At 41.5% G+C, this 25,406-nt stretch overlaps 2 protein-coding genes across 3 annotated transcripts in view; one reads left to right on the forward strand and one right to left on the reverse strand.

The window, feature by feature from the left end:
* METTL6 (methyltransferase like 6) lies at positions 1-15,870 on the reverse strand. Of its 2 annotated transcripts, none has more exons than XM_036266564.1 (6): positions 15,797-15,870; positions 14,569-14,944; positions 13,507-13,641; positions 7,025-7,195; positions 1,914-2,055; positions 1-354 (listed from the first exon to the last, which is right to left on the reverse strand). In XM_036266564.1, exons 2-6 carry the CDS (start codon positions 14,791-14,793, stop codon positions 173-175), a joined length of 855 nt encoding a protein of 284 aa, XP_036122457.1. In that variant the 5' UTR covers positions 14,794-14,944; positions 15,797-15,870; the 3' UTR covers positions 1-172. The 2 variants fall into 2 exon arrangements, with proteins under 2 accessions (XP_036122457.1, XP_036122458.1); XM_036266565.1 differs by lacking the exon at positions 15,797-15,870 and adding an exon at positions 15,372-15,460 and having other exon boundaries at positions 14,569-14,941.
* Positions 15,740-25,406, forward strand: part of EAF1 (ELL associated factor 1) — a 13,867-nt gene continuing 4,200 nt past the window's right edge. The window contains exons 1-5 of the mRNA XM_036266563.1: positions 15,740-16,210; positions 18,104-18,198; positions 20,063-20,199; positions 21,822-22,012; positions 23,614-23,847. Coding sequence (XP_036122456.1) covers positions 15,844-16,210; positions 18,104-18,198; positions 20,063-20,199; positions 21,822-22,012; positions 23,614-23,847 — 1,024 coding nt within the window. The 5' untranslated portion in view covers positions 15,740-15,843. The remainder of the gene's footprint in view (positions 16,211-18,103; positions 18,199-20,062; positions 20,200-21,821; positions 22,013-23,613; positions 23,848-25,406) is intronic.

The following is a 25,406-nucleotide window of genomic DNA, read 5'->3' on the forward strand; positions in this document are numbered from 1 at the left end:
TTGCAATTTATTTGCTTTTGCATTTCTATAACACATACACACACATACAACTTTTTAATACAAAAATTATATATACTCATTTAAAAAGTTAAAATATAAAAATATACAAAATAGAAAGTGACTTTAAACATTCCTCTTCAAGGGGAGGCATAAAAGTCAACCCTGAGAAAGGTCAGGACCTGTGACCCAGGCCCAGGGTCACAGGCGTTGGGTTCTTTGGAGACTTTTGGAATTTGCTCTGAAGGAAAACTCTTGGCACACACAGACCTTCTTTTTTGTTCACCGTCTCACGAAATACATACTCATTTACCACTTCTTCATAACCTGTGTCCACAAAGAGCTGAGCCAGGAATTCTGCAAGACAAGCAGATCAACAATGCTCAGTTAGATACTATTTGATTTGCTTTGCAGTGGGTAAGGAGGAAGGCTGGAGGGCTGAGACATGTATTCTTTTAATGAAATGAAAACTTTAATGCTAAAATTTAAAGGTTTTGTTTTGGAAAGGAACACACTCCTACTTCTCATCATCTTACACACAAATAGAAACCCCCAACTAAAAATGTAATCAGAATAGTTTAAGGACAACCTGGACGGTGCCCACCTTGCCCTATTATGAGTCCCCAAATGCAAAAGTCTAAGTAAAAGGAAACAGAATTCCAAACTGGCTGTATTCATACAAAGCCTGCATATGCTCAGTTAGTTTACACCAAGCACCTCATCTATGCCAACATGAAGGAGGAAAACCTGTGACCACTGTGGGGAAAGAAGTCATCTGGTGATATACCCCAAGGAAAATGTAACTCAAATAACACATCTCTACATGTTAGATGAAACAAACAAAATAAATGGCTACGTAGCAAAAGTAAAGACTCGCTAAGAGCATGACTCCAAAGACTGCTCTGAGCACTTGACAGATATTACTGCAGCTTCTCAATGATTTACAACTGGTTTAATCAAATTTCATGAATCAGAAACATTGAAACAATTTTTTAATTTTCACCGGACAATTTTTATGATTTTGCAGTTTGAATGGTAATCACTCATTTTTTAGACTCCAAAAGTATATTTTATCTCAAGAAATACAAATGTTTGTAAAAAACACAGCTTAAGAAGGTAATTATCTTATGGTTCAGATTATTAAGTAGGTTTAAAATTCATGTTCATGTTCAAAATGCCTAAAAGACTAAAATAATGTTTATTGTTCAAATGTTTTTCATAAAAAAAAAAAAAAAAAGACTTTTTAGGGACCCCTCTGTAGTAAATTTGTACATTTAAATACAGATCTAATCACTTTTATAGAAAAATGTTCCTTCATGACCTGGGAGAGTACTCACAAGGCAGTACACTGTCCTAGTTCCTTTATTTATTTGTTAATCCTCACCCGATGATATTTTTCCATTGATTTTTAGAGAGAATGGAAAGGAGGGAGGGAGAGAACCATTGATGTGAGACACATCGATTGGCTGCCTCCCACATGACCCTGACTGGATCAAACCTGCAACTCAGGTACACACCCTTGACCAGAATCAAATCTGTTACCTTCAGTGCCCGGACCAATACTCTAATAGCTGGGCCAAACCAGCCAGGGCTTCCTTTATTTCCTACTGAACAAACTGAGGAAGATCCTGAGCTGCCCTCCCTTTTCCAGCACAGATCCTGGTGGGGTATCCGCATGGCATGTCAGAGGCTGTCCGTTAACCCAGGCTAACTAGACACGTCACCAGAGGCGGCCCGTGAACTCTGCCCGGCCAGGGGCTGTGCTAGTTGTCCCAGGTGCTGGTAAGTGCACGTGTCAGAGAGCTTGTTCCAGGGTAAGGTGCATGTATGCTGAGTACAGTCATCCCCATCCCCAACCAGATACAGTTTGATAAAGCAATCAGTAAACACAAAGAAAGACATTCCATTAATCTTACCATCAGTAAAAAAATACGATCTGGTTCCATCTTGTCTAACATAAAAGTTTTCTCCAAGTTTGCTGCCGGCTTTAAACCTAAGCATGGCGTGATCATATAGCCCATAGTCGCGAAACAAGACACTTTTGCCTGGTTTTAATACCTACAAAGCAAAAGCAGGCTGCATATAACTCTGGGGAACCGAGTCACATAAAGCTTACTATAAAATAAAATCTGATTAATTCGGAGATTGAATTAACTTACACTTATGATAATTGTGAAAGAGGTCAGACTAAAATCCCCATAATATGAAGGGAAAAGGGTCTGCTGCTAATCAAAGGTACAGTCAGACTTGGCAGTATGCCCACAAAGGGATACTCCTTGAGCATTATAAGAGCACTCTAAAAGGTCCAGTGTTGTACAATTAAAATGTCAAAGATATTCAATGAAACTGTCTTATCCTCATTAAAGCATGTTCTTCCAACATTTTATTAGCCATCGCCTAGTACATGACCCTGTAGTTAACTGTCTTTTAAAAAAAACATGTCATTTTGGCTTTTTACTGATTTAGCTGGCTTCCCTCATTCTGAGTCTCAGCTCTGATTTCACTGTGCTAGTTACGTACAGCTTGCCCACCATGCTAATAACCGACACATGCCTAGCACTGCACAGCGTACCAGACACTCTCATTGGATCTTCATCCAATTCAGAGGAAGGAAGGAGTGTGCTTATTATCCTCATGTGAGATGAGGAAACTGACATCATAAAAGGTAAGTGATTTGCCTACGATCACACATCAGCTACCAAGTGGGGGAGTCAAAAGGTATCATACTCTAGAATTAGAAATATCTGTTGGCCCTTGGGTGGGGGGGGGCGCATGTGTGTGGTCATTACCATTCCACTGACACTACTCACAAGGAAAGAGGGGCTATGAGGGGGACAGTAACTGAGTTTTCTTCCCACACTGCACTGCACTTCTTGATGTGAAGAGTGGTCAGCCACTGCAGTGCGTAGGGAAGGGTTCGATGTCAGGCCCAAGAGGGATTCCCTCACCAAAGCCTTTCAGAGAGAGGTGTCACAAAGATGTCTCAAAAATTGGAAGGTAAGATCAGCAGGAAGTGGTTATAACTGCCCCTATTTGACAAAGCAAATGGTTTTCAGGATAAAAAGGAAGTAATACACATTGACACTTTTTATGTGAAAATTCTTTCAAACTGCTAATATTACCAAATTAGAGTGGACTTCAAAGGGGGCACTAATCTGCCCTGGCCGGTTTGGCTCAGTGGTTAGAGCGTCGGCCTGCGGTCCAGAGAGACCTGGGTTTGGTTCCCGCTAAGGGGCATGTACTTCCGTTGCAGTTTGTCCCCGGCCCTGGTTGGGTCGTGCGGGTGGCAGCCACTTGATGTGTCCCTTTCATGTCAATGTTTCTCTCTCTCTCTCCCTCCCTCCCACTCTATCTGAATAAAAAAATGGAAAAATGTCCTCAGGTAAGGATTAAAAAAAAAAGGGGGGAGTGGGGTGGGCACTAAGCTTATTAACTCTTATTCTGACCCATCACACCAACAAGATGTTTTAGGACAGATGACACATACTACCTATTATAATAGATATTTGATGTAGTTTGATGTATTTCTTCTTTCTGAATAGAATATAAAACATTGTCCACATTACTTTCCAGTGTGCTAGCAGATTCTCTCATTTAGTAAATGCTTATCAACACTAGCATGCACTTTAAATACTGTCAGTGAGAAGTCTCTTGGATAAAAATATTCTTACCTTGGTCAAAAATGCTAAGTTTTAAAATGTGAATTGAGAGGGAAAAATTCTGAAAAAATGTAGCTCATATGAGGAAGACTTGTTCTTCACTTCAGAAGGGAATGCTGCGTGGGACAGTGGGAAGAGCACCCACTCAGGAACGTGGAGTCTCAGTACATATCGCAGGCCTTCCATTAACTAGCTGAATGACCTTGAGCAAGTAATTTCATCCCTCTGTGTTTTCTCATCTGTGAAATAATGATGATGACACTAATGCTTCCTTTGATCACGCACTGTGTAGTTCACCAGGCATTTCTCGGCACTGGGGTCTTCCGTTCTCCCAGTGACTCCGAGAAGCGGGTAGGTCAGGTCTATGAAACCCACTTCACAGCAACTAGGCTCAGCGTGAAGTGACCGCCTGAGGATTCAAGGCAAGGTGGTGGCACCATTCTATTCCAAAATTGAAGGAATTCAACTTTAAGGTTTTCTTTCAGTTTAAAATTATGTGGTTTTTAAATTTTCTGGTGTTAACATCCTGGAGTAATTAGATCTACCTTAAAACAGCTTTTGTAATTCTTTTAATATTTTCTAATTAGACAATTATCTGAAAATAGTAAGTTTTGTTTCTTTCTCATCCTCAAACCTTTCCTTGTCTTTCTGAGCAGACTAGTACCTCCGTATAATGATGAATAGAAGCATTGGTAGTGGGCACCCTCATCCCCACAAAGTTCCTGATATTCCCTATTCTGTCCTAACTACTCCCTAACACCTGAAACCTCATCAGTGAAATCACTGGTATCCACAACCTCTTCTAAATGCCCCCTTCACTCTTGTGCTCACAGAAACCTGACTGTCCCCTGATGACACTGTTTTCCCTGCAACCTCTCAAGTCATGGCCATGTTTTCTGCCAGTGCCCTTGTGCCACTGGGCTTGGAGACCTAGCTGGTTTCCTCCCTTGCTCCTCATTGCTACTTTCTGTGCATTCTCCTTTCTCCTCCCTAACCCCTCCAGTTCTGAATCGCCTGTCATCAGATTATGTCACCCACTATCCCACTCTGTGACTGTCATCTGTTAGTGCCACGGCCATGTCCCTTTATTTCATGACAAATGTGTCTTCTGGTTTACTCTGTTATTCTCAAAACTATTCCATTCTTAATTCTGGTCAATTTCAATATACATGTGGATTATCCTTCCAAATATGCTGGCTTCTTAATGATTTGAGTTTCTCTTCCAAAGATCTTGTCTGCTGCCCTACTTAAACCACTCACTCCCATGGTAATGGCCTAGTCTTGTCAACAAAAAATATAACCCCTCCATACTCTCAGGGTCATCCAGGTCACTCTCTGACCACGCCCACCATCTGTTCAGCCCCTCCAGTTCTCCCTCCATCTTTAATAATCCTTCACCCTCACTTGGACCTTCAAATCAGGTGACCCTACCATCTCTTTCCTGCTGCTTTCTCTTCCCTCTTTACCCAGCTTAAGTTCCCTGCCCATTTATTGGTATATGCTGGGTTCTCACCTTAGATACCAGGGGCAGGGAAAGGAGACGTTAAGGAGAAAAAAACTTTACAAAAAACCTCAGAGAGCTAAAACCAAGGTGGCAATATCTGAATATTTTTTTAAATATTGTTTTAAGTGAGAATAAGTATTCCCTAACAGGTTTCCGGTGTTCTTAAATATCTCTCTCACTACTCTTTTAAAACAATTAAAATCAGGGTTAAATTTTTTTTAGTGTTTTTATTAGATTTTTTAGAGAAAGAGGAAGGGAGAGACAGAAGCATTGATGTGACAGAGAAACATCAATAGGCTGCCTCCTGCACGCCTCCTACTGGGGATCAAGCTGGAAACCAGGGCATGTGCCCTGACCAGGAATCGAACCTGGACCTCTCAGTCCATGGGACGACGCTCAATCCACTTAGCGTCAAAATTAGGGTTAAATTTTAATGTATAACACTAAATACACAGATGCTCTCTTACCTAACCTCTACCTTTTCAGCTTGCAGAATGCATTCCTCTCCCTTTGTAGAGCACACTGGAGCCCATGACCCTCGAATAGGTGAGGCCTACAGGCTTTAGATCACGCCCACCTGTACTTCAGTGCGCCTCAGGTGAGCTACAGGACTACCACTGGTCACTTGAGCTTGTTCCCAGACTTGCTTGTGCTGGATTTATAATTACATATGAGTATTTAAACAGTGCAATATAAATGTGAATAGAAAGCATTTTGATTTTCTATGAAAAATACACTGAATACTTTGGGAAGATCTGATAAAGAAGCACTGAACAAATTGCTATTTAATTAGGTGTAGCAGAAGCAACTGTGAAAGTCTGGGTAAGAATACAAAAGAATCTGCCCTGTATTCCTTTCCAATTGCTTTTAAGTTCTTGTTCCACTGTTAAAGAAACCAAAACTCTATTTTATGTGTGGTTCATATAAGAAAGATGATAAATGGCCCCAAATTCAAAGAAAAGGCCTTGGCCCTACATCTAAAGAATGATAAATGAATATTAATATATTTTAAGTAATAAAAAAATGTTTAGGATAAGAACTTACCATTTTTATGTCTTGATTTTTAAATTAATCAACATCATTCCCAATTGTTTGCATAGATAAAGGGCTTCTACTATAGTTTACAAAGTACCGTCATACATGATCTCATCTGCATCTCGTGATAACTCTGTGAGAGACACCCCTACTTTATAGACAAGGAAAGTGAGGCCCAGGGAAGGGAGATAAGGTGGCTTATCTTGAGTTGCATGACTTACAAGTGAAGCTTTACTTCCCGAGTACTATCTCGGCCTGCTGGAGACCACAGCACTTTGGATTCTCCCCCATTTGAACAGCAATAATGGCATTAACAACAATAACAGTGGACTTTTAAAGAGCACTGAACATGTTCTAGACATTGCGCTAAGCACTCTATACATATCTCATATATTTTCACCCAAATCCCAAGATCTAGGAACTATTACCTCAACATTTGTACAGATACTAAAACCCAGGCTCAGAGAAGTAAAGGAACTTATACAAATAGGGAAGCCATATTTTGACTCTAGGCACTTCCCAACTGTGTGCTCCTGACCACTGAACCACACTTCCTTTCACTTTACAGCAGGACTCCACAGATTCTGGGTAAATACTGTCCTTGCTCCGAGGCTGGTCAAGCTCTGAAGAGCAGTGATGGCCACCAGACAGATTAAAGTTTAGGGTGGATGTTTTCTATGCAGGAGAATCCCCTTCCATATGCTGCCTACACGGCCTACCTAGTGAGGATGGGGGCTCCTGAATCTATACAGTACCTGAACCTCAGAGGGAAGGTAAGCAAGAAGACTGGGATGTCCAACACCTCAAGTGCAGGCTCCAAATCACTAACCTTGTAAATGTTTTGTAAGACAAGGTGCATTTTATCAGGGTGAACAGCAGAGAGCACAAATATCAACATGACAACATCCACAGACTCTGGGGGCATGTGTTCCAGAAGGTCATCTTTAGTTAGATCGCATTGGAATACCTTGCATCTCTCTGTGTCATATAAAGGATTTTGCTAAAGAGGGAAAAAACATAAAAGACTTTAAATGCAACATCCATATTACACAAAGAGATGAATACAACCTCAAAGGGAGATCCTATTTCTACTGTGCACTACTGCACAGAAATCACTGATCATTTTGCTGTGGATGAAACTGATAATGTATCATTTGCACATTAAAACATGTAGTATTCAATACTGCTATGAGGGGCATGATTTCATTTAAACAAATCATTTTTAGTTGAGGTGAGAACACAGTCTATCATATATTCAAATCTGAGCATTTTAAAAGCATATACTTCCAAAGGGATAATAATCCAGAACTGGCCTCTGCTTCCTTAATCCTCCTTTGAATCACCTGCTACAAACTAAATCCTACAAGAAGTCCTTCCAGTTCCCCTTACTGAGATGCTCCCACAGTTCTTCTGGGGATATTTTCCCTTGCGGCAGCAAGCTAAGTAAACCTAACTTCTTTTTACTACAAGTGTGTTCCTGGTACATTTTAGTTGGTGGGTTTCAACACATGTATAAGCACATTATAAAGAAAAATATTAAATTTTTCTTTAATGTAGTAAGGTCCTGAATAAATAGAGACATACAAAGTTACTGGATGAATACCCATTCTACCTATCATTCCACTTACAAATCCAGTGCAATCTCAAATGAATCCTAGAAAATGTCTAGAAACTTGACAAGGTAAATCTAATCTGGAAGCGAAAATCTTTTGGACTAGCCACTCACTTTTTAAGAATTTTTTAATTTATTTTTTATCCTCACCCAAGGACATTTTTTCCATTTTTTGTTCAGATTGAGTGGAAGGGAGGGAGGGAGAAGGGAGAAAGAGAGAGAGAGAAACATCGATGTGAAAGGGACACATCGAGTGGTTGCCACCCACACGACTCAACCAGGGCCGGAGATAAACTGCAACCGAGGTATGTGCCCTTAGCGGGAACCGAACCCGGGTCTCTCTGGACCGCAGGCTGATGCTCTAACTGCTGAGCCAAACCGGCCAGGGCAAGAATAGCCAGTCACTTTTTAAGAGAAGGAGAAGGTACACTACTGAACATCAAACCCTTACGAAGTGTAGCACTAACATAATATGGTTTAAGAATGGGAACAAATACACGCCAAGAAAGAACAGTCCCAAAACAGACCCGTGTATATGGAGAAATTTAGTACTTTTGATAATAAAGGTGACAATTATCAGGAAGGTAAAATTGATTTTTCATTCAACTTATTGTGTTTGGACAACTAACAATCAATTTTTATTAAAAGACTACTGGCTACTCAGATGAATGAAAGGACTTAGTTTTAGCTCTGGGATGTGCAGAGGAGGAAAGATGTAGCTCCCATCCTTATAATAGGAAAAGAGCTGGACAGAAAGCAGAGTAATGATTTTTTTTGTGAACCCATCAAAGAACAGAGGTCAAAGAACAACCATCCTGCCCTGGCCGGTTTGGCTCAGCGGTTGGAGCGTCGGCCTGCGGTCCAGAGAGACCCGGGTTCGGTTCCCGCTAAGGGCACATACCTCGGTTGCAGTTTGTCCCCAGCCCTGGTTGGTTGTGTGGGTGGCAGCCACTCGATGTGTTCCTTCACGCCGATGTTTCTCTCTCTCTCTCTCTTCCTCTCTCTCCCTCCCGCTCTATCTGAACAAAAAATGGAAAAATGTCCTCGGGTGAGGATTAAAAAAAAAAAAAAAAAGAACAACCATCCTTCCCAAAATCTGGAGAGAGAAAGATGCCTTCAGGGAAAGATAGGACCCAAGCACTGGTTTACCTGAGGCAGAAATCTGAGAAACTGCTGGAGACTGAATGTGGATGTTACAGTGTGAAGCTCCCGGGGGCTGAAACCATAGGAATAGTTCCCACCCTTTAGCTGGGGTTTCTGCCAGAAACATCACCAGGCTCTCAGAGATGACCATAGTCTTCCTGGTGCCAAACTCTTTCATCTCCTTAAAGAAAGAAAAATTTGATTTGCTGGGGACAGGTGATCTGAGGCCTGCAGCCTTGGGGCACTGGTGGAATACCAATGCCACGAGGGGAAGGGAACTTACTCTGCCCAGACCTTGTCTTAATCTGCAGGGAGAATGGCCTCAAGACCATAGAGGGCCACACTGGTGTATACCTCCCATAGCTGGCGGAGGATGGGAAAGAAAAGCTCTATTCCTGGAAGCAGAAAGCCACACCCCTGAGACACAGACCAAGTATGTAGTTCAAAACTGAGAATTAGAACATTAGGGAAGAGTCCTTCTCTCAAACCCTACCAACAAGTCTCCCATAATAATGAACAGTGGATGACTGCAGCTGGAATAGCCACAAGAGACAGGATCTTCATAGGGAACAACGCAAAGGGAAAACCCAAGGCCAAGAAGAGTCACCAGAGGAGTTTGAAGTCTGTGGTGCCCATAGCAACAATAAACTTCACAGGTAACTATAGGAACAGACATCAAACACAGCCCAACTTCTGTCTAGATTATTACAAATCCTTGTTACCTCAGTATCCACTGTCCTCTATAACATATCTAGCTCTCAAGAAAAAAGTTCAAGGCATACCAAAACACAAGAAAAAAGAAACAGTCTGAAGAGACAAAGCAATCATCAGAACCAGACTCAAACATGACACAGACGTTGGAACCGAAAGTTTGGGCATTTGAAATAACTATGATGAATACACTAAAGGCTCTACTGAAAAGGTGGGATGACGTGAAAGATCAGATAGGTAATTTAAGCAGAGAGAGAGAATAAAAAAGGAATCAACTGAAAATGCTGAAAACCAAAAATGTAGTTAACAGAAAGAATGTACCTGACAGGCTCATCAATAGGAATGCCTATTGCCTAGTGAGCTTGATGATGGGATGATGGGATAATAGAAATTATACAAACTGAAAATACAAAGAAGAAATAGTTAAAAAAAATCAGCACCCAAGAGCTGTGGTACAATAGCAATAACATACATGTAATTGGAATCCTAGAAGGAGAAGAGAGAGCAGAGCTGAAGAAGTATTTGAAGAAATAATGATCAAAATTTTTTCAGATTAATTAGAAAACAAAATAACCAAAATTATAAAAAGAATACATAGGTGATGCCCTGGCCAGTTTTGCTCACTCAGTGGTTAGAGTGCTGGCCCATTGACCGAAGGGTTACAGGTTCAATTCCCAGTCAAAGGCGCATATCTGGGTTGCAGTTCGATCTCCGGCCCTGGTCAGGGTCATGTGGGAGGCAGCCAATCGGTGTGTCTCTCTTACATTAATGTTTCTCTCCCACTCCCTCCCTCCCATTCTATCTAGAAAGGCAATGGAAAAATATCCCTGGGTGAGGATTAACAACAAAAGAGGAATACTATGCAGCTGTAAGAAAAAAAGATCTCTTACCGTTTGAGATGACATGGAGGGACCTGCAGAGTATTATGTTAAGTGAAATAAACCAGTCAGAGAAAGGCAAGTACTACATAATCTCACTTATTTATGGAATATTAATGAACAAAATAAGCTGATGATCCAAATAGATCCAGAGACATGGAAGTAGGGTACAGACTGACAAACCTCTGAGGGAAGGAAGATGGGGAGGGGGGGCAAGAAGAGATAAACCAAAGAACTCATACGTATATATGCATAACCAATGGACACAGACAATAGTGTGGGGAAGGCAGGAGGGGAGTGGGAGTGGGGATGAGGGGATCAATGGAGGAAAAAAGGGGGGATATCTGTAATACTTTCAACAATAAAGATCAAAAAAGAGAACCTCAAGCCCTGGCCAGTTTGGCTCAGCGGTTAGAGCGTCGGCCTGCGGTCCGGAGAGACCCGGGTTCGGTTCCTGCTAAGGGCACGTACTTCGGTTGCAGTTTGTCCCTGGCCCTGGTTGGTCGTGCGGGTAGCAGCCACTCGATGTGTCCCTTTCACGTCGATGTTTCTCTCTCTCTTCCTCTCTCTCCCTCCCACTCTATCTGTACAAAAAATGGAAAAATGTCCTCGGGTGAGGATAAAAAAAATAAAATAAAATAAATTAAAAAAAGAACCTCGAAATCCCTAAATAAGACATAATACCTTAGCATCTCAAAAGGAACAGATTAATCAATTTGACTAATTTCAATACCATAAAACAACACTGAATATACGAGAAGAAATGTTTCCAACACATACAACAATATATCCAGAATATATACTAAAAACAAGAATGAAAATGACAGAAAAACGGGCAAAGGTTATCAACGAATAATTCATACTATAGGCTCTACATGAGTTGGGGTTATTTTTGTCCATTTTGTTCACTACTTAATCCCAATACTCAGAACAGTGACTGGCACACATTAGGCTCTTGATAATTATATGTAAATTACAAGAACTCATAAACAAAAATAAAAAACTAACGTTTATCTACATTATATAAAGATTTCAACATCACTAATTATAAAGAATAAACAAATTAAAATATGGAGACATAATATTGTGCCCATAAGATTGGGAGATATAAAAAAGACTGATGTCACCCTGGCCCATTTGGCTCAGTGGTTAGAGCACTGGCCTGAGGACCAAAGGGTCACAGGTTCAATTCCCAGTCAAGGGCATGTACCTGGGTTGGAGGTTCAATTCCCAACCCTGTCAGGGTTGTGGAGGCAACCAATCGATGTGTTTCTCTCACATTGATGTTTCTCTCTCCCCCTCTCCCTTGTTCCCTTACACTCTACCTAAAAAAAATCAATGGAAAAATATCTTCAGGTGAGAAGTAACCAAAAAAAAAAAAAGACTGACATCAAGTACTGAGGACATAGAGAAAAAGGTATCCTTATATTATTGGTGAAATTATAAATTGCTATTAAGTTTCTGGAAGGAAACTTGGCATTATCTATTAACATTTAAATGTATATACTCTTTCTTCCATTATTCATCATAGAAAAATGTGTACATGTGTTTCAGGAGCATATGCACAATGCTGATTACATCAACCCTATTAATAAGAGCAGAAAATTAGAAACAATTTAAACAAGTATCAACAGAGTAATTGTTAAAGTATGGCATATCCATTCTATGGAATACTACAACAGGTAAATAAAATGTAGCAGACCTTGGGAGTTGGAGGATGGGTAAAATGGTGAGGGGACTATAAGAAGTATAACTTGGCAGTTACAGAAAAATCATCAGGATATAAAGTACAGCATAGGGAATATAGTCAATAATATCCTGATAACTATGAATAAAGTTAGATGAGCACTAGATTTATTGGGATGATCACTTCATAACATATATAAATATCTAGTCACCAGGTTGTACATTAATTGTAATTGAAAAGGAAAAAATGTTTTAAAATGTGGTAGAAATATATGTATTAAGATGAAAAACTCTGCAAGATATAATGTAGAATAACAAAAGCAAGTTACAGTACAATGTGATATCACCATTAAACAAAAAGTCTAATGAATGCTAATTCTGTGAAAGGCTGATGGAAAACTAGATTATCTGCATGTTCCCCAAATATCTACCACATATTTGCTAAAGGCAAAAGGGAGATATTTGTTCAACGAAGGAATATGGTAGTTACTACCTTAACTCAGTGATCAAAGCTAGCATCACTTTTAGTAAGATTATCAGACATTATTGCCTCCTGACAGGGTACAATATGAAAGATACATCATCACCTATTATTTTTGCCAAAAGTAATTTACCTGTTTTAAATCTAACTTCTAGTTTACAGCAAAATTAGGGGAAAGAGGAACAAGTTAAACAATGATACAAAAAAACATTTTGGAATGTGAGCCCTCATTACAGAAAATGGCTTGTTCTCCAAAAACTGGTCAGTGTGAAGGGCAGGAATGTTTCAGCTAAAGACATTTAAGGTATATAATGAATATAAGATGTAGTCCTTGATTAAATGTTGCTATAAAAGATACCCGGGACTATTTGGGGAAATCCAAATCTGAACTGGGTATTAATAACACTAAGAAATTACAGTTATTTTTGTTAGATATGTGTAGAGAAAATCCTTATTGAAGATATATGCAAAAATGTTTATCAGTGAAATGTTTGTAATTTACTTTAAAACAGTTCAGCAAAAAAATTTAAAAAGTCTATAAAGCAAATGCAGTAAAATGCTGGTAATCATTAAATTTAGTATAAGTATATGGGTGTCATTATGGTATTTCTTTCTACTTTTCTAAATAAAGCTGTCTTTCTATATATATATTATACATGTATGTGAATGGAAAACTACATTTATGATGATCATAGCTAGTGAACTTCAGGGAGAGCACTGAAATTGGGCAAATGGGGTATAAAGGGTAGGTTAAATAAATCTAAAAAAATAGAAACATAATACACGGATAGTGCACCAACCTTGACATATTCAACTGCTCTTGGAGAAAAATCACAGGCATAAGCAAATATATTCAGATCTTCTTCTAAAAGTGGGAATAAACAGTTCCCAACCCCACAGCCAGCTTCAAGCACAGTCAATTTTTGATCTTCAAACTGAGGAAAGAGAATCCGAAGTTAGAATACACTACGTTTGCATAATGAAAAAATAGACCAAACTAAAAGGTCCAGACCATGAAAGACAAGGTCTTTCCCAGGGGCAATAAATAAGCAAACTGATAGCCAAAAGCTAATACTGACATCTCAACTTGTCCAACACTGGGCAGTTTGGTGCAGAGAAAACACAGCATAGTGGCTAAGAGAACAGGCTCTGGGGCTAAAATGCTTGCACTCAATTCAGACTCCTTCCCTCACCCGTTTTCTATCATTGAACAAAGCAGTTAAACAGTTTTGTGCCTCAATTTCATCAGTAAGTAGGGTGAAAACTAATGCCTACTTCAAAGTGCTATTACAAGGCTTAAATTACAGATGTAAAGTTCTAGAAAAGGACCATGGTCAAATGTTCATCATCATCATCATCATCGTCATCATAAATCTGTCACTAAAGTTCTTCAGTGTGAATTTAATAGTCACAACTTTCAAATTAGCTGTAAAAAACCAGAAACGCCCACTGAAGTTCTCTCTCCTATGTATTATACAACCCAGGAACAGCTACAACTACCTGAGACCAGTGTATTTCTCTCTAAGATATACATTCTGACAAGCTTCTCTACCTCACTTCCATAAAAATGCAATAGAACACTCTTCTTCTACACATTTTAAATGAAGAACAACAGCTCAGCCCCGGCCGGTGTCATTCAGTTGGTTGGAGCATCATCCACATACAGTGAAAGGTGGTGGGTTCAATTCCCCGTCAGGGCATATACCCAGGTAGCAGGTTCAGTCCCTGGTCAGGGCACATTCAGGAGGCAACCAATCGATGTCTCTCTGTCTCCTACTCTCTCTCTCCCTTCCTCTCTCTAAAATCAATTGAAAAATAATTTTAAATAAATGAAGAACAGTTCAAATAAGGTGTAACATTACCTCCCTACATGATCTGAGTTCCTCAAACTCCCTGGTGGTCCAGTGTCTATCTTTGAAGAAATTAGTACTATTTCTTTTGTAAAAAAGATCCCAGTTCTTCTGAGCCTCTTTTTCCAGTTTTTGTTGTTTAAAATCAGACACTAAATCTTGGTCTCTTTTCAGTTTCTCCTCTTCTTCAGAGCTGAGAATCCTTGCTTGCAGCCCCTTCCTTTGCAAAGATGCCATCTCATAAATTGATGGTAATATATTTAATACTGCTGAAGGCTCTCCATCCCTGAATAATTTGAGGAATCCAAGCTTACTCTGCAGACACAGGCAGGGTTTTTCTCAGATGTGGTCCCGCAGGTTGGGTTCAAAGCTCAGGCGACATTTCCTACTTTGCAGGAAAAAGAATAAGATTCTGGTTAGTGGTTCTAGAACAGTTTCTTAAGAGTCTGAGTTAATGGTTCTAGAACAGATCTTTCACCAAACAGTTCAATTCACCGAACATTTACAAGTGCTGACTCTTCACAAAACCCTGCCTACTACAGAGGAGAGGTCACAAAGAAGCGCAAGACAAAGTCCCTATCATCAGAGGGCTTATATTTAGTGGCCCAGGGCTCTCACGCACAGAACTGTAAATCAAACCACAATAAGTCATCTATTAAAATAAATCGGTTTGGTTTAGAAAAAGGACACTCCTAAAGACTGATTGAGAAACCCTGGGGAGAAAATACTCATTAATTTTCGGGGTGACTTAATTGAAGGGGTGACTTAACAACAACAGCAACAGCTGCCCGGATAGGATGCGGGTGGTCAATTACCAGTCAGAAGTGGGGTCATCGTTTCCCAAGGATCGGAGAATCAGTTTTTTCCGGGGAGACAGAACTACGCCCAGGCGGCCTGAGTCTCTTATCGCACTCACAAGAAGGTCACTGACAACCAGGGGCTCAGAGGCCGCCAACGACTGGAAGGGGAGGAAGAGACCGAGTGACGCGTGGCGCAGGGCTCCGAGGACTCATCGGTCTCGGGAGACTCGGGATAAAGCAGGCCGACCGGCCCCCAGCGCCTGCGGCGAGCCGGTCACACTGGCGGTCAGGCCCGCGTGAGCCCAGCCCGCCGCGCTCGGGCTCCCCGTCATCAGTCCCTAGCTTCCCTTGGAGGGGCAGGGCCGGGCGCATTCAGCCCTCACCAGGCCCTGGTCTTGGAAGCCGAATTCGGGAGCCGCGGGGAAAACCCCTGAGCTTACCCAAACCAGCGCCGAGGACGGCAGAATCCCGGCGGAATTCTATCACCATGGCCCCGCCTCCGCCACTTCCGCTGCGAACCCAGAAGTGCCTCACCGACGCCGGAAGTCCCGTGGCCTTGTTTCCGCAGAGGCTTCCCCCACCCCGACGCGGAGGAGACTTGCTTCCGGCTCCGGGTGGGCGCCGGTTGGATTCCCGGTGCGCTCCGGAGCGGTGTCCCGGGAGCACCGCTCTCCCGGACGCCGGCGCCGGAAGCTCGTACGGTGGCCGCGCCGGAAGAGCGCCGGTCCGGGCGCGAGGCCCGTGCGGGGCCATGAACGGGACCGCGAACCCGCTGCTGGACCGCGAGGAGCACTGCCTGCGGCTCGGGGAGAGCTTCGAAAAGCGACCGCGAGCCTCCTTCCACACCATTCGCTGTAAGTCGGCGCTCCCCGCGGTTCCTCCCGGCCGCCCCAGCCGCCTCTTGCCACCCTCGGCCCCCCAAAGTCCGGGGAACCCCCTGCCTTCGTCAGCCCCCTTCTCTCTCACCCCACATTCTCCAGGATCTCGATATTTAACGTCCCCCGCCCCAGCTCACTCTTCCCAAACCAAACCCTTCGTCACTCCCAACTATCCTCCTGCCTCATGGCCCCAAACATTCTTCCGAAGTGCACTGGCCCCCTTTTCTCTTCATCGCCCCAGCCAGCCCCTCTTTATGCCAAACCTGTCCCCGGCTTGTTACCGAAAGACTGACCCCAGATCGGACTCCAGTTCTTCCTCCAACCCACCCCCCTTTCTAATCACCCCATCAGCGTTCTCCACGTTTAAAGGAGAACGCTGTTTGCTCGTGAGCCCCATCCACTCCCCCCTGTTTCATTCTCTCTTTCCCCAATGTCCTCAGCTTTCTCTCCTCCGCCTTCCTTGCTCTGGGCGCCCTGCGCCTCATTCCCTCTTGCAGCCAAAGCACCCGCATCCTCTCGCTCCCTATCAGAGTCCTGCTCCTCCAGCTTTCCACACCTCCTTCGACTTGGATGTCTTTTGAGGTCACTGATACTACCCTGATTTTCACTCAGGACCAAGTCCCTTGTAGGTGAAGAATAAAATTGGAATGCGTGAGCCTGGAATACATTAAAGCGTGATCTATGCTTGGAAGCTGAAGAGAGCAGGCATAAAGAATGTGGAAATAGTCATAATGCTAGACCATCCTTTCTGCATGATTACAGACTCTGTTAAGGGAGGGCACTCCCACTCTTTTCTGTGTCCTGGGTAAAGATTTGGCTTTTAGTAATTGGCTGACTGAGTGAGCATCCCTCTATGATTCACAAGCTCCTGGTTTCCTGTCTTGGTGGTGCTGATGCTGGTTAAAACCTGTTTTTGTCAAAGGAGCTAATAGATGTGACTCAACACACGGGAAGAGGGTGTGTTAGATAATGAAGTTCCATCTTTGTGTGGTCACTTGCCATGCCATTACAATGCTAACCACTGACACAGGTCAGCCCTTTCAGAGGGAGAGTATTGGGAATATGATAAGACCATCATTTCTTGAGCAGTTTACTAAGTTGATGTTTTAGTAGAGTGAAGAGCAGTGTGAAATCTAAATGAGACACTTCACTGTACCTGGCCTACAGTTTGAGGCAGGTGTGTGTTAAAATGGAGTAAGATGGTTATTCATGTTGTACTTGAATTGCAGTTCAGAAACACGGGCAGGATTAACCTTTAGAGATCAAGTTCAGCTGTCTACTCCAAACATCTACAGGAATATCTGTTAATGCTATGGAACTTGAGTGTGGCAAATCATAAATTTGGCAGTAGCCTTTCATATTTCATATAGCGTTTTACAATCACAGAATCTTATTAATATGTTGTTGCTTTTGTGTGTGTGTGTGTGTGTGTGTTGTTGCTTTTGATCCTCATAACAATCCTAACAAAGCACTTTATAATGGATAATAAGCATTAATTGTCATTTGTCACTGGGGAGAAAGGAACATCTTTGCTTAATAAAAGGGTATGTAAATTCTAGCTCCTTTTTTTCTTCAAATAATCCAGTTGGGGTGAGAGGAAAAGTATGTAGAGACATAGATGAAACAAGATTGTCCCTGAATTGGTAATTAATGAGGCTGGATAATGGTGGTACACAGGGGTTTTTTATACTGTTCTCTTTGCTTTTTGTATATGTGAAGTTTTTCACATTGAAATAATTTTTTTAATATTCTAAATAATTTGTATTTTCTATTGATCTGAATAATAACTCTTAAATGAGAATACTTAGAAAACACTTCGTATAAGTAACCTGGTGGATAAATGCTTTTTTTCCTTTTCTTTCCCTTTAGATGATTTTAAGCCAGCATCTATAGATACCTCCTGTGAAGGGGAGCTTCAGGTTGGCAAAGGAGATGAAGTCACAATTACACTGCCACATATCCCTGTAAGTTTATTTCATTGTTGTTGTTGTTTTAAATCTAGAATCACAATGAATTCTCATATTTTATGTTATTACAATTTGAATTACCTACTGTTTAAAAATCTAATTTCCTAAAGTGCCAGCGTAAGGAAAAAAGGAATTTGGGATATGGGGTGGAGTAGAATGCATACTTCCCAGGTATTTGATTAAAAATGATTCTTGGTCATTTTCCCCAAGCTCCCATTTGCTACAAAGTAGACAGGTACCCTACCTGGCCATCTAGCCCCTCTTTTAGTCATGCATGGCTTTCCCCCAAGCAACTCCACGGAGAAAAGCCATGGGTTCCATGCTCATGTATAGCAACAACAGTTTAGGAGTGTGGGGCTGCCAAGCCAGGAGTTAAGGTGGGCAGGAGCAAGACTTACATCGTTCATGTAATATATCTTGCAGGGGGTGAAGTGTAGGCTGATAGTTTCAGGCAAGAACCAGAGGTTCAGCGCAGTCAGCTAATTGAGTGATGAGGAGCCCAGTTAAAAGCTGAATTGAGAACCCTTACAGAGAGAGGCTTTTGTGAAGCCTTGCCCAAGGCAGCACTGTGCTCACAAAGTCTGAAGGATTAGACAACATACTCTTAGTGAACGTGTGTCATTGCATGTCACAGCCCTGTCCTGGAACACACTTAGTTATTGCTAACCAGTGATAGAATAAAAAGGCTCTGGACAAGGAGACCTTGTAAACTGTGTTTTTGAAAAAGTACCTGTCTGACAGTTCAGACTGCTGTTTCATTACTTAATGCTTTTGGCAGGTTACATCATCTCCCTTTTGACCTTACTTTTTCCCAAATGTAAAATGAAGGGGTTAGATAAATGGTCCCCAAAGTCCTTTTCTACTCTAAATTTGTACTGCATGAGTGAGGAGCTAGTTTTTTATTCTATACAAAGGATTAAATCCTATATTTGGGAAATATTAATAGAGTACCTACTGTGTGCTGGTTCATTACTAGATACTGAGTCTACAGTCTTGAATAAAACAAGCACATTTCTTGCTCTTGTGGAGTTTATGGTATGGAATGTAAATATAAAGGAACATAATGCCTATTTTAGAAAATCAGGGAAGCTTCCCTAAGAAAGTGACCTTTGAGTAGATTTGAAGGTTGAGTAATTATTGCAAGAGAGGGAGGGACAGGTGTTAAAGGCAGAAGCCTTGTTATAGCCCTAGATAAAAAAGATTGAGGATCTCAATGAATGCCAGCTACCTTCTGCTCTGGAGCCTGCATAGCCCAGGGGTGAGTGGTGCTGGTGAGGCTGCAGGACTAGATAGTAGACTTAAAGATTTAATTATCTGACCTCAGAGCAATAGTGTAGTGATCAAAGGGCCTAGGCTGGTGAGTGGCATGAGGTACTCACTCTGAGCAAACCAGAATAATGAGCTGCCCCTTGAGATGCTCTGTTGGTTACATGGCATGAAGGGGAAGCCCTGAACTCCAATTATGGGGAAATATTAGAGATCTCTCATGAGCTTTACTTCTCATAATGAAAGCACTACTCATTGTAATACATACAGGTAATGGTTGATTTATTTTTCTCAGTTCACACTTTACCATTATTTGTAACATTTCCCAAAGCCCTAGAACAATGTACAGTAACTTTTAAATGTACAGTAACTTTCTATATTACCTTTCTTCATCACTTTGAACCCATTGTACAGTCACAGGTTCTTGGTATATTATTATTTCCCTTTTCTTTATTTTGCCTGGGAAACAAGAAGGAGTTCTTTTTGAGTCTATGATAGAAGATTTGATGAGGAGGCGTCACCTGTAAATTAAGTTTTGCTATTCATAACTGGTGTGTTTAATTTTTATCATCTTATACTTTTTTGTGCCAAATAGGGATCCACACCACCAATGACTGTGTTCAAGGGGAACAAACGGCCTTATCAGAAAGACTGTGTGCTTATTATTAATCATGACACTGGTGAATATGTGCTGGAAAAGCTCAGTAGCAGCATTCAGGTCAAGAAAACAAGGTATGTGAATAACCAGATACAGAATGATGAGAATATGCATTTGTATGATCTAGTTGGTTATTTAATAAGATGTGAGCATCTGAGTACTCAGTATCTGTTGATAATCTCAATAACTCCAACTATATCTTCTCAGACAAATCCATAAAATATCTTTTCCTCAAATGTAGTAGAAAGAAATGATTATTTTAAGACCTGAAAAGTGAAAGCTATTGGAGGAAGGGGTGTACTTTACAAGCAAATTGATTTTATTAATCACATGATTTTTGAAACAGTACCACTTAAGGATAAGATTTAAATTTATAGACTTATAATTATGAAAAAATAATTGAATAATATATATTCCTTGTTAGAGTGAATACATTGACTCTTTTATTCCATTTGAGGTCATTATAATACCAAAATAAAACTTTGCCTATTTTTTTGAACTAGTATACTCTCTCTAATATTTAATTCAGTAGGTATTACATGTCTGTTATGAAGCCAACTAGATTTTATTTTAAAGTCAAAACTCATTCTATAAATAGAAGGAACCCAGTGGTTTTATTGTTACATTGTGATATAGCAGTTATTGTAATATAGCAATTATATTTTAAAGAGGGTGTTACAGCCTGATATTTTTCTGTTTATGCTTCCTCAAGCCATTTTCTTCCCTCGTTTCACAAAAAAACTAAAGAGTAGCTGCCAATTATTATTATATGCCAGGAACCATGCTAATTGCTTTATGGATTATCTTTTCTCATCTCTAAGTAACTCTTAGAAAGATTGTTATCCTTAAAAAAACACAAACACACAGATGGAGAGACAGGATGGGTGAGATTGTGGCTTACCTGAGTGCAGTGCCAGTGTGCTGGAGCCCCGTTCCTTTCCTGCTGCTCAGTGTATGTGCATTAATTGCCTCCGCGAACCAGGCGTCGCTGGTACTCCTCCAATAGCTGGTGGTTGTGAGCATTTCTCTTACTACTCGGTGTCATCTGAGGACTAACAGCATTTATCACTTGCATACTTGTTGAAAGTGCAGAATTTCAGCACCTAGTAAGTGAGAATCTGCATTTTAGTGGGATCCCCAGATGATTGTGTGCACACTAAAGTTTGAAAAGTGCTGGACTAGTCCATTTACATAAGAAATTGTTAATGGATAAAATTTTCTCAGTTTGGGGTGTAACGCTTTGCTCGTCTGCCAGCAAGAACTGGTATGTGACCAAAGGAGCAAGCAGTAAATAGATATTGGAAAAATTTGCAACTATTTCAAGAACTAGTTTTATTTAGGAACTCATACACTTGTGATTATCATTTTATATTGTTTACAAGTCAAATATTCATAGTTCCTATTAGTATAGTGAGTTCTCATAACCATATTGTATTCTAATATCTGTTCTATCTGCTTCTTGCTATAAAACAGGAGCTCCTTGAGGGCAGTAAATCTAGTGTATTCACCTCTGTATCTCTGGTGTACAATAGATGGTTGAATGATTAATTTGTGTGATAAAACTATAAATATCAATCTTTTGCAGCAGTCTAAAAAGCATGGAATTCTGTTGAGACTTCCAGGTGGTCAGTCACCTGGAAAAATTTGAGAACCACTGGCTTTGTCCTTCTGGTTTAATGTCTGGATCTCATTTCAGGGCTGAGGGGAGCAGTAAAATCCAGGCCCGAATGGAACAGCAGCCTACTCGTCCCCCACAGCCATCACAGCCCCCACCGCCCCCTCCACCTATGCCATTCAGAGCTCCAACGAAGCCTCCAGTTGGACCCAAAACTTCTCCCTTGAAAGATAACCCCTCACCTGAACCTCAGCTGGATGACATCAAAAGAGGTAGAGTGTATTTTCTAGAGGCATGATAGCCACTTGGAGTAGTATGCTGTTGGTGTTTTTGTGGAGAGCACAAGGCTGCCATATTGACACGATCTCATGGGCATTCTCTGCCATTGAAAATATTCTGCAGAGTTCACCATTCCAGAGGTGATGAGGATGGAGCGTCCCCACTTCTCTTGTTTGCCAATGGGAGCCCAGGCATAGTGACTTGGGTTGTGACTGTCTTTGCAGCATTCTGCCTAAAGGCCCAGGATTTGAACAGGCACGACTGCCATCTAGAGGTCCCTACGGCACACCTCCAAGGCTCTGAGGAAGAAAACTCCCAGGTGCTGGGGGTGAAGACCAAGTGTGCCAATGATGGTATAGTACTAGGTTAGAGGGACATTTAAAATACCATGACCAGTGCTGTGTACTGATCAAGAGTTTATAAATGTGAAGGTGCCGGGAGAGTGGGTAGAAATGGACAGTGGCCTAAAAAAGTGTTAGAAGTCTGGTCAGGCTCTCTCCAATACGTGTCTGAGAGAGAAGCTTCCTTGTCTTCTCTTCTGTGTAACGGATGCTTTTAGTTGTCCAGAAATTATGAAGGTGTCATATTTCATGTTTGTAAATTTTTATGAAAATTAAATCGATAACGGTAGTAAACGGAAACAAAAAGTTGTCCTTTGGAAGTTTGTCTTTTCTACCTTATAGAAGTGCTGTCTTTTAGCAAACAAAATCAATCTTTGCACAGTTGTTGAGCTGCTTGATTTTTTTTCCTCGTGAATATTTGAATGCCATCTGTGGGAGTTTTTACTAGTTTAACAGGAATTGTACCATGAGTGGTTAGTTGTCCCCAATTATACTTAAAGGAACCATAACCATTTAAGTTCATAGGGTGTATTTGGACAGGAAAATGTATTATGTATCCTTAATATATTTAGTGACGTTGAAATGCTGGGGTAAAATGTGTGTTTCCTTCCCTGCTTTACATCTAAAAAACTATGCAGGGCCTGACAGGCGTGGCTGCCAGTCAGATACGTAAGAAGGCAGAGGGGAATGTTGTTCCACCATGTTTCCTCAGTCATCATGGCTCCTCCTGCAAGCTTCCACTTCTTCATGGGACATAAAAACTGGATAGCACCCCCGATGCTGTCTGCTCTGGCCCCTCATTTTTCCAGAATGTCTTGGAAAATTCATTAACTGCCACTTGGGTCTCCCTGCCGGTTAGAGGTAGATCCAAAACAAGCACTCCGACTTTCCAGTTCCTAGTCAAATATTTTTCAGTCCTTAGCATAATATTGCTCTTTTCTTATGTGGTGTTCAGTTCTGTAATTTACAATTTTTTCTTAGTACATAAAGACAAAATAGAATTAATTCATTTCTTACATGGAACAGTCATCCTGAAGCAGTTTGCTTTTTGTTGTTTGGGGTGAATTTAATGTTTCCATTGTCTCTCTGGAGGCAGGGTAGGTGTTTTTGTTTGTTGGTGTTTGTTGGTTTTGGTCATTCTGTTTGTACATTTTTAAGGAATTGAGAAGCAGGAGTTTAAGTGATTCCGCATTGCTGTTGGTTTCGCACTGAGAGTGGTTGCCGTGCTGACCCGTCATGCTGCTTTATTCCAGAGCTGAGGGCCGAAGTCGACATTATCGAGCAGATGAGCAGCAGCAGTGGGAGCAGCTCCTCAGACTCCGAGAGCTCCTCCGGAAGCGACGACGACAGCTCCAGCAGCGGAGGAGAGGACAGTGGCCCCGTGTCTCCTCCGCAGCCCTCACACCAGCAGCCCTACAGCAGCAGGCCGGCCATCGCCAACGGAACCAGCCGACCGCAGGGAAGCAGCCAGCTCATGAACACCCTCAGTGAGTGCGCTTTCCCTTGTCTGCCAGGGGGGTGGCAGTCAGGCCAGAGGTGCAGCGCAGAAGAACTTATAAGCCTGACGACGTTTAAGGTGTATGAAAGGATTCTGACAGATAATTTGGAGCAGAAAGGAATAAATCATCCAACAGTAAAAAAAGAAGCACAAAACTAAAAAATCTTTTCCTCTTGCCTTTTCCTCATTTCCTCACTGGCACAAATTAGGATTTGTGACTTCTGGGAAATGCTGACACGTGACAGGCTTTTTATTTCCACATACACCACACTTTAGGAGTGCTGTCTGCCACATAGTGTGCCCCCTCCAGGTCTCTATACAGTCCAAGGACCCAGTGTCTCCAGGCTGTGCTGGAACCTGTGCTATTGGGTGTATGTGGGGACCAGCTAGCCTCTGGCAACGGAAAGGGATAAGACGTAATGTCTGGGTGGCTTTCAGTGCAGTCAGTACTGAGGTCACGCAGAGGAGAACAAGAACAAATCTGTCTGTTTCAGAGGTGGGAGAGTGCTCTGCGTTCTTCTCTCCAGAACCCTAACGAAGGCGCTCCCCTGGTACGACTTCCTTTGAGGAGGTTGGAAGGTCTGGGGGCAACAGTGGGGAAGTTAACCAAGAGAACTCTACTTCTGTGGACCTGGCAAAGGTAGTTTCCAACCTCCTCACTGTAGATATTTTAGGCCAGGTAAATCTTTATTTGGGGGCCTCCTTTGTATTATGGGATGGTTAAGAGCATCCCTGGCCTCTACCCACTAGATGCCAGAAGCACTCCCCTCTTCTCCCCTAGTTGTGTCAACCAGAAATGTCTCAAGATTTTTTGCCTCTACATGACAAAAGCATCCCCACTAGGGAACCACTGCACTCTTTCTACCCGAGTAAGTTCGGCACTGTTACGAAAGCAGTTAAGGCTCTTGTCTGCCATCCCATTATATGGGCTCAGATTCGGGATATACAGTATACTGTGGTGCTCTCCTCATTGGGCTGGGGATAGTAAGTTTCACGGAGTTTGGTGTTCCTAGTGGAAAAGTACCGGACAGCTACTGTGGCTTTATCATAGTTCTTCTTTATGCCCAGTCAAGGCTAAATTATTCTTTCCTTCTAGAAAGAAGGAGCAGGAAATGGTGCAGTCGGCATCACTGTGGCACTTCCCGGTGCTCTAAACTCCTTTCAGCTCTTTATGTCTCTGAATCCTGTCCCATAGCTCTGCTAATGACAAGACCTTAATTTTTGTATCACTTCGTGTACAATGGAGTTATTTAAACCAGGATCATCAACTGGAACCAACTTATAAACCCTAAAATCACAGTAAATAGCACAAATTTGCTAAATCCTGGTGTAAAAATATTTAAGATACTCAATAATTCACTTGAAAGCACAATAATAAATCATCACATTTAAACAAAACAGTAATTTTTGTGAAAAATATTTTCCAAATCAAAGAATATTTAGTAAGAAAGTAACATTGCTTCAAAAGTTTGCAAATCTCTTTTAACGTTGGCTTAGTAGAAAGATGTGCTTTTGCACTGTCTGTTGCCATTAGCTGTGTAGGTTGAA

The sequence above is a fragment of the Molossus molossus genome, unplaced genomic scaffold (genome assembly GCF_014108415.1).
Source record: "Molossus molossus isolate mMolMol1 unplaced genomic scaffold, mMolMol1.p scaffold_m16_p_18, whole genome shotgun sequence".
Lineage (NCBI taxonomy): Eukaryota > Metazoa > Chordata > Mammalia > Chiroptera > Molossidae > Molossus > Molossus molossus.

Excerpts from the sequence above, each read along its gene's own strand:
- METTL6 (XM_036266564.1), bottom strand. The coding sequence starts at position 14,793 with ATGGCATCTTTGCAAAGGAAGGGGCTGCAAGCAAGGATTCTCAGCTCT. Across the intron at positions 13,642-14,568 it reads AACTCAGATCATGTAGGGAG|TTTGAAGATCAAAAATTGAC; the intron begins GTAATGTTACAC and ends CTCTTTCCTCAG. Across the intron at positions 355-1,913 it reads ATCGTATTTTTTTACTGATG|AATTCCTGGCTCAGCTCTTT; the intron begins GTAAGATTAATG and ends CTTGTCTTGCAG.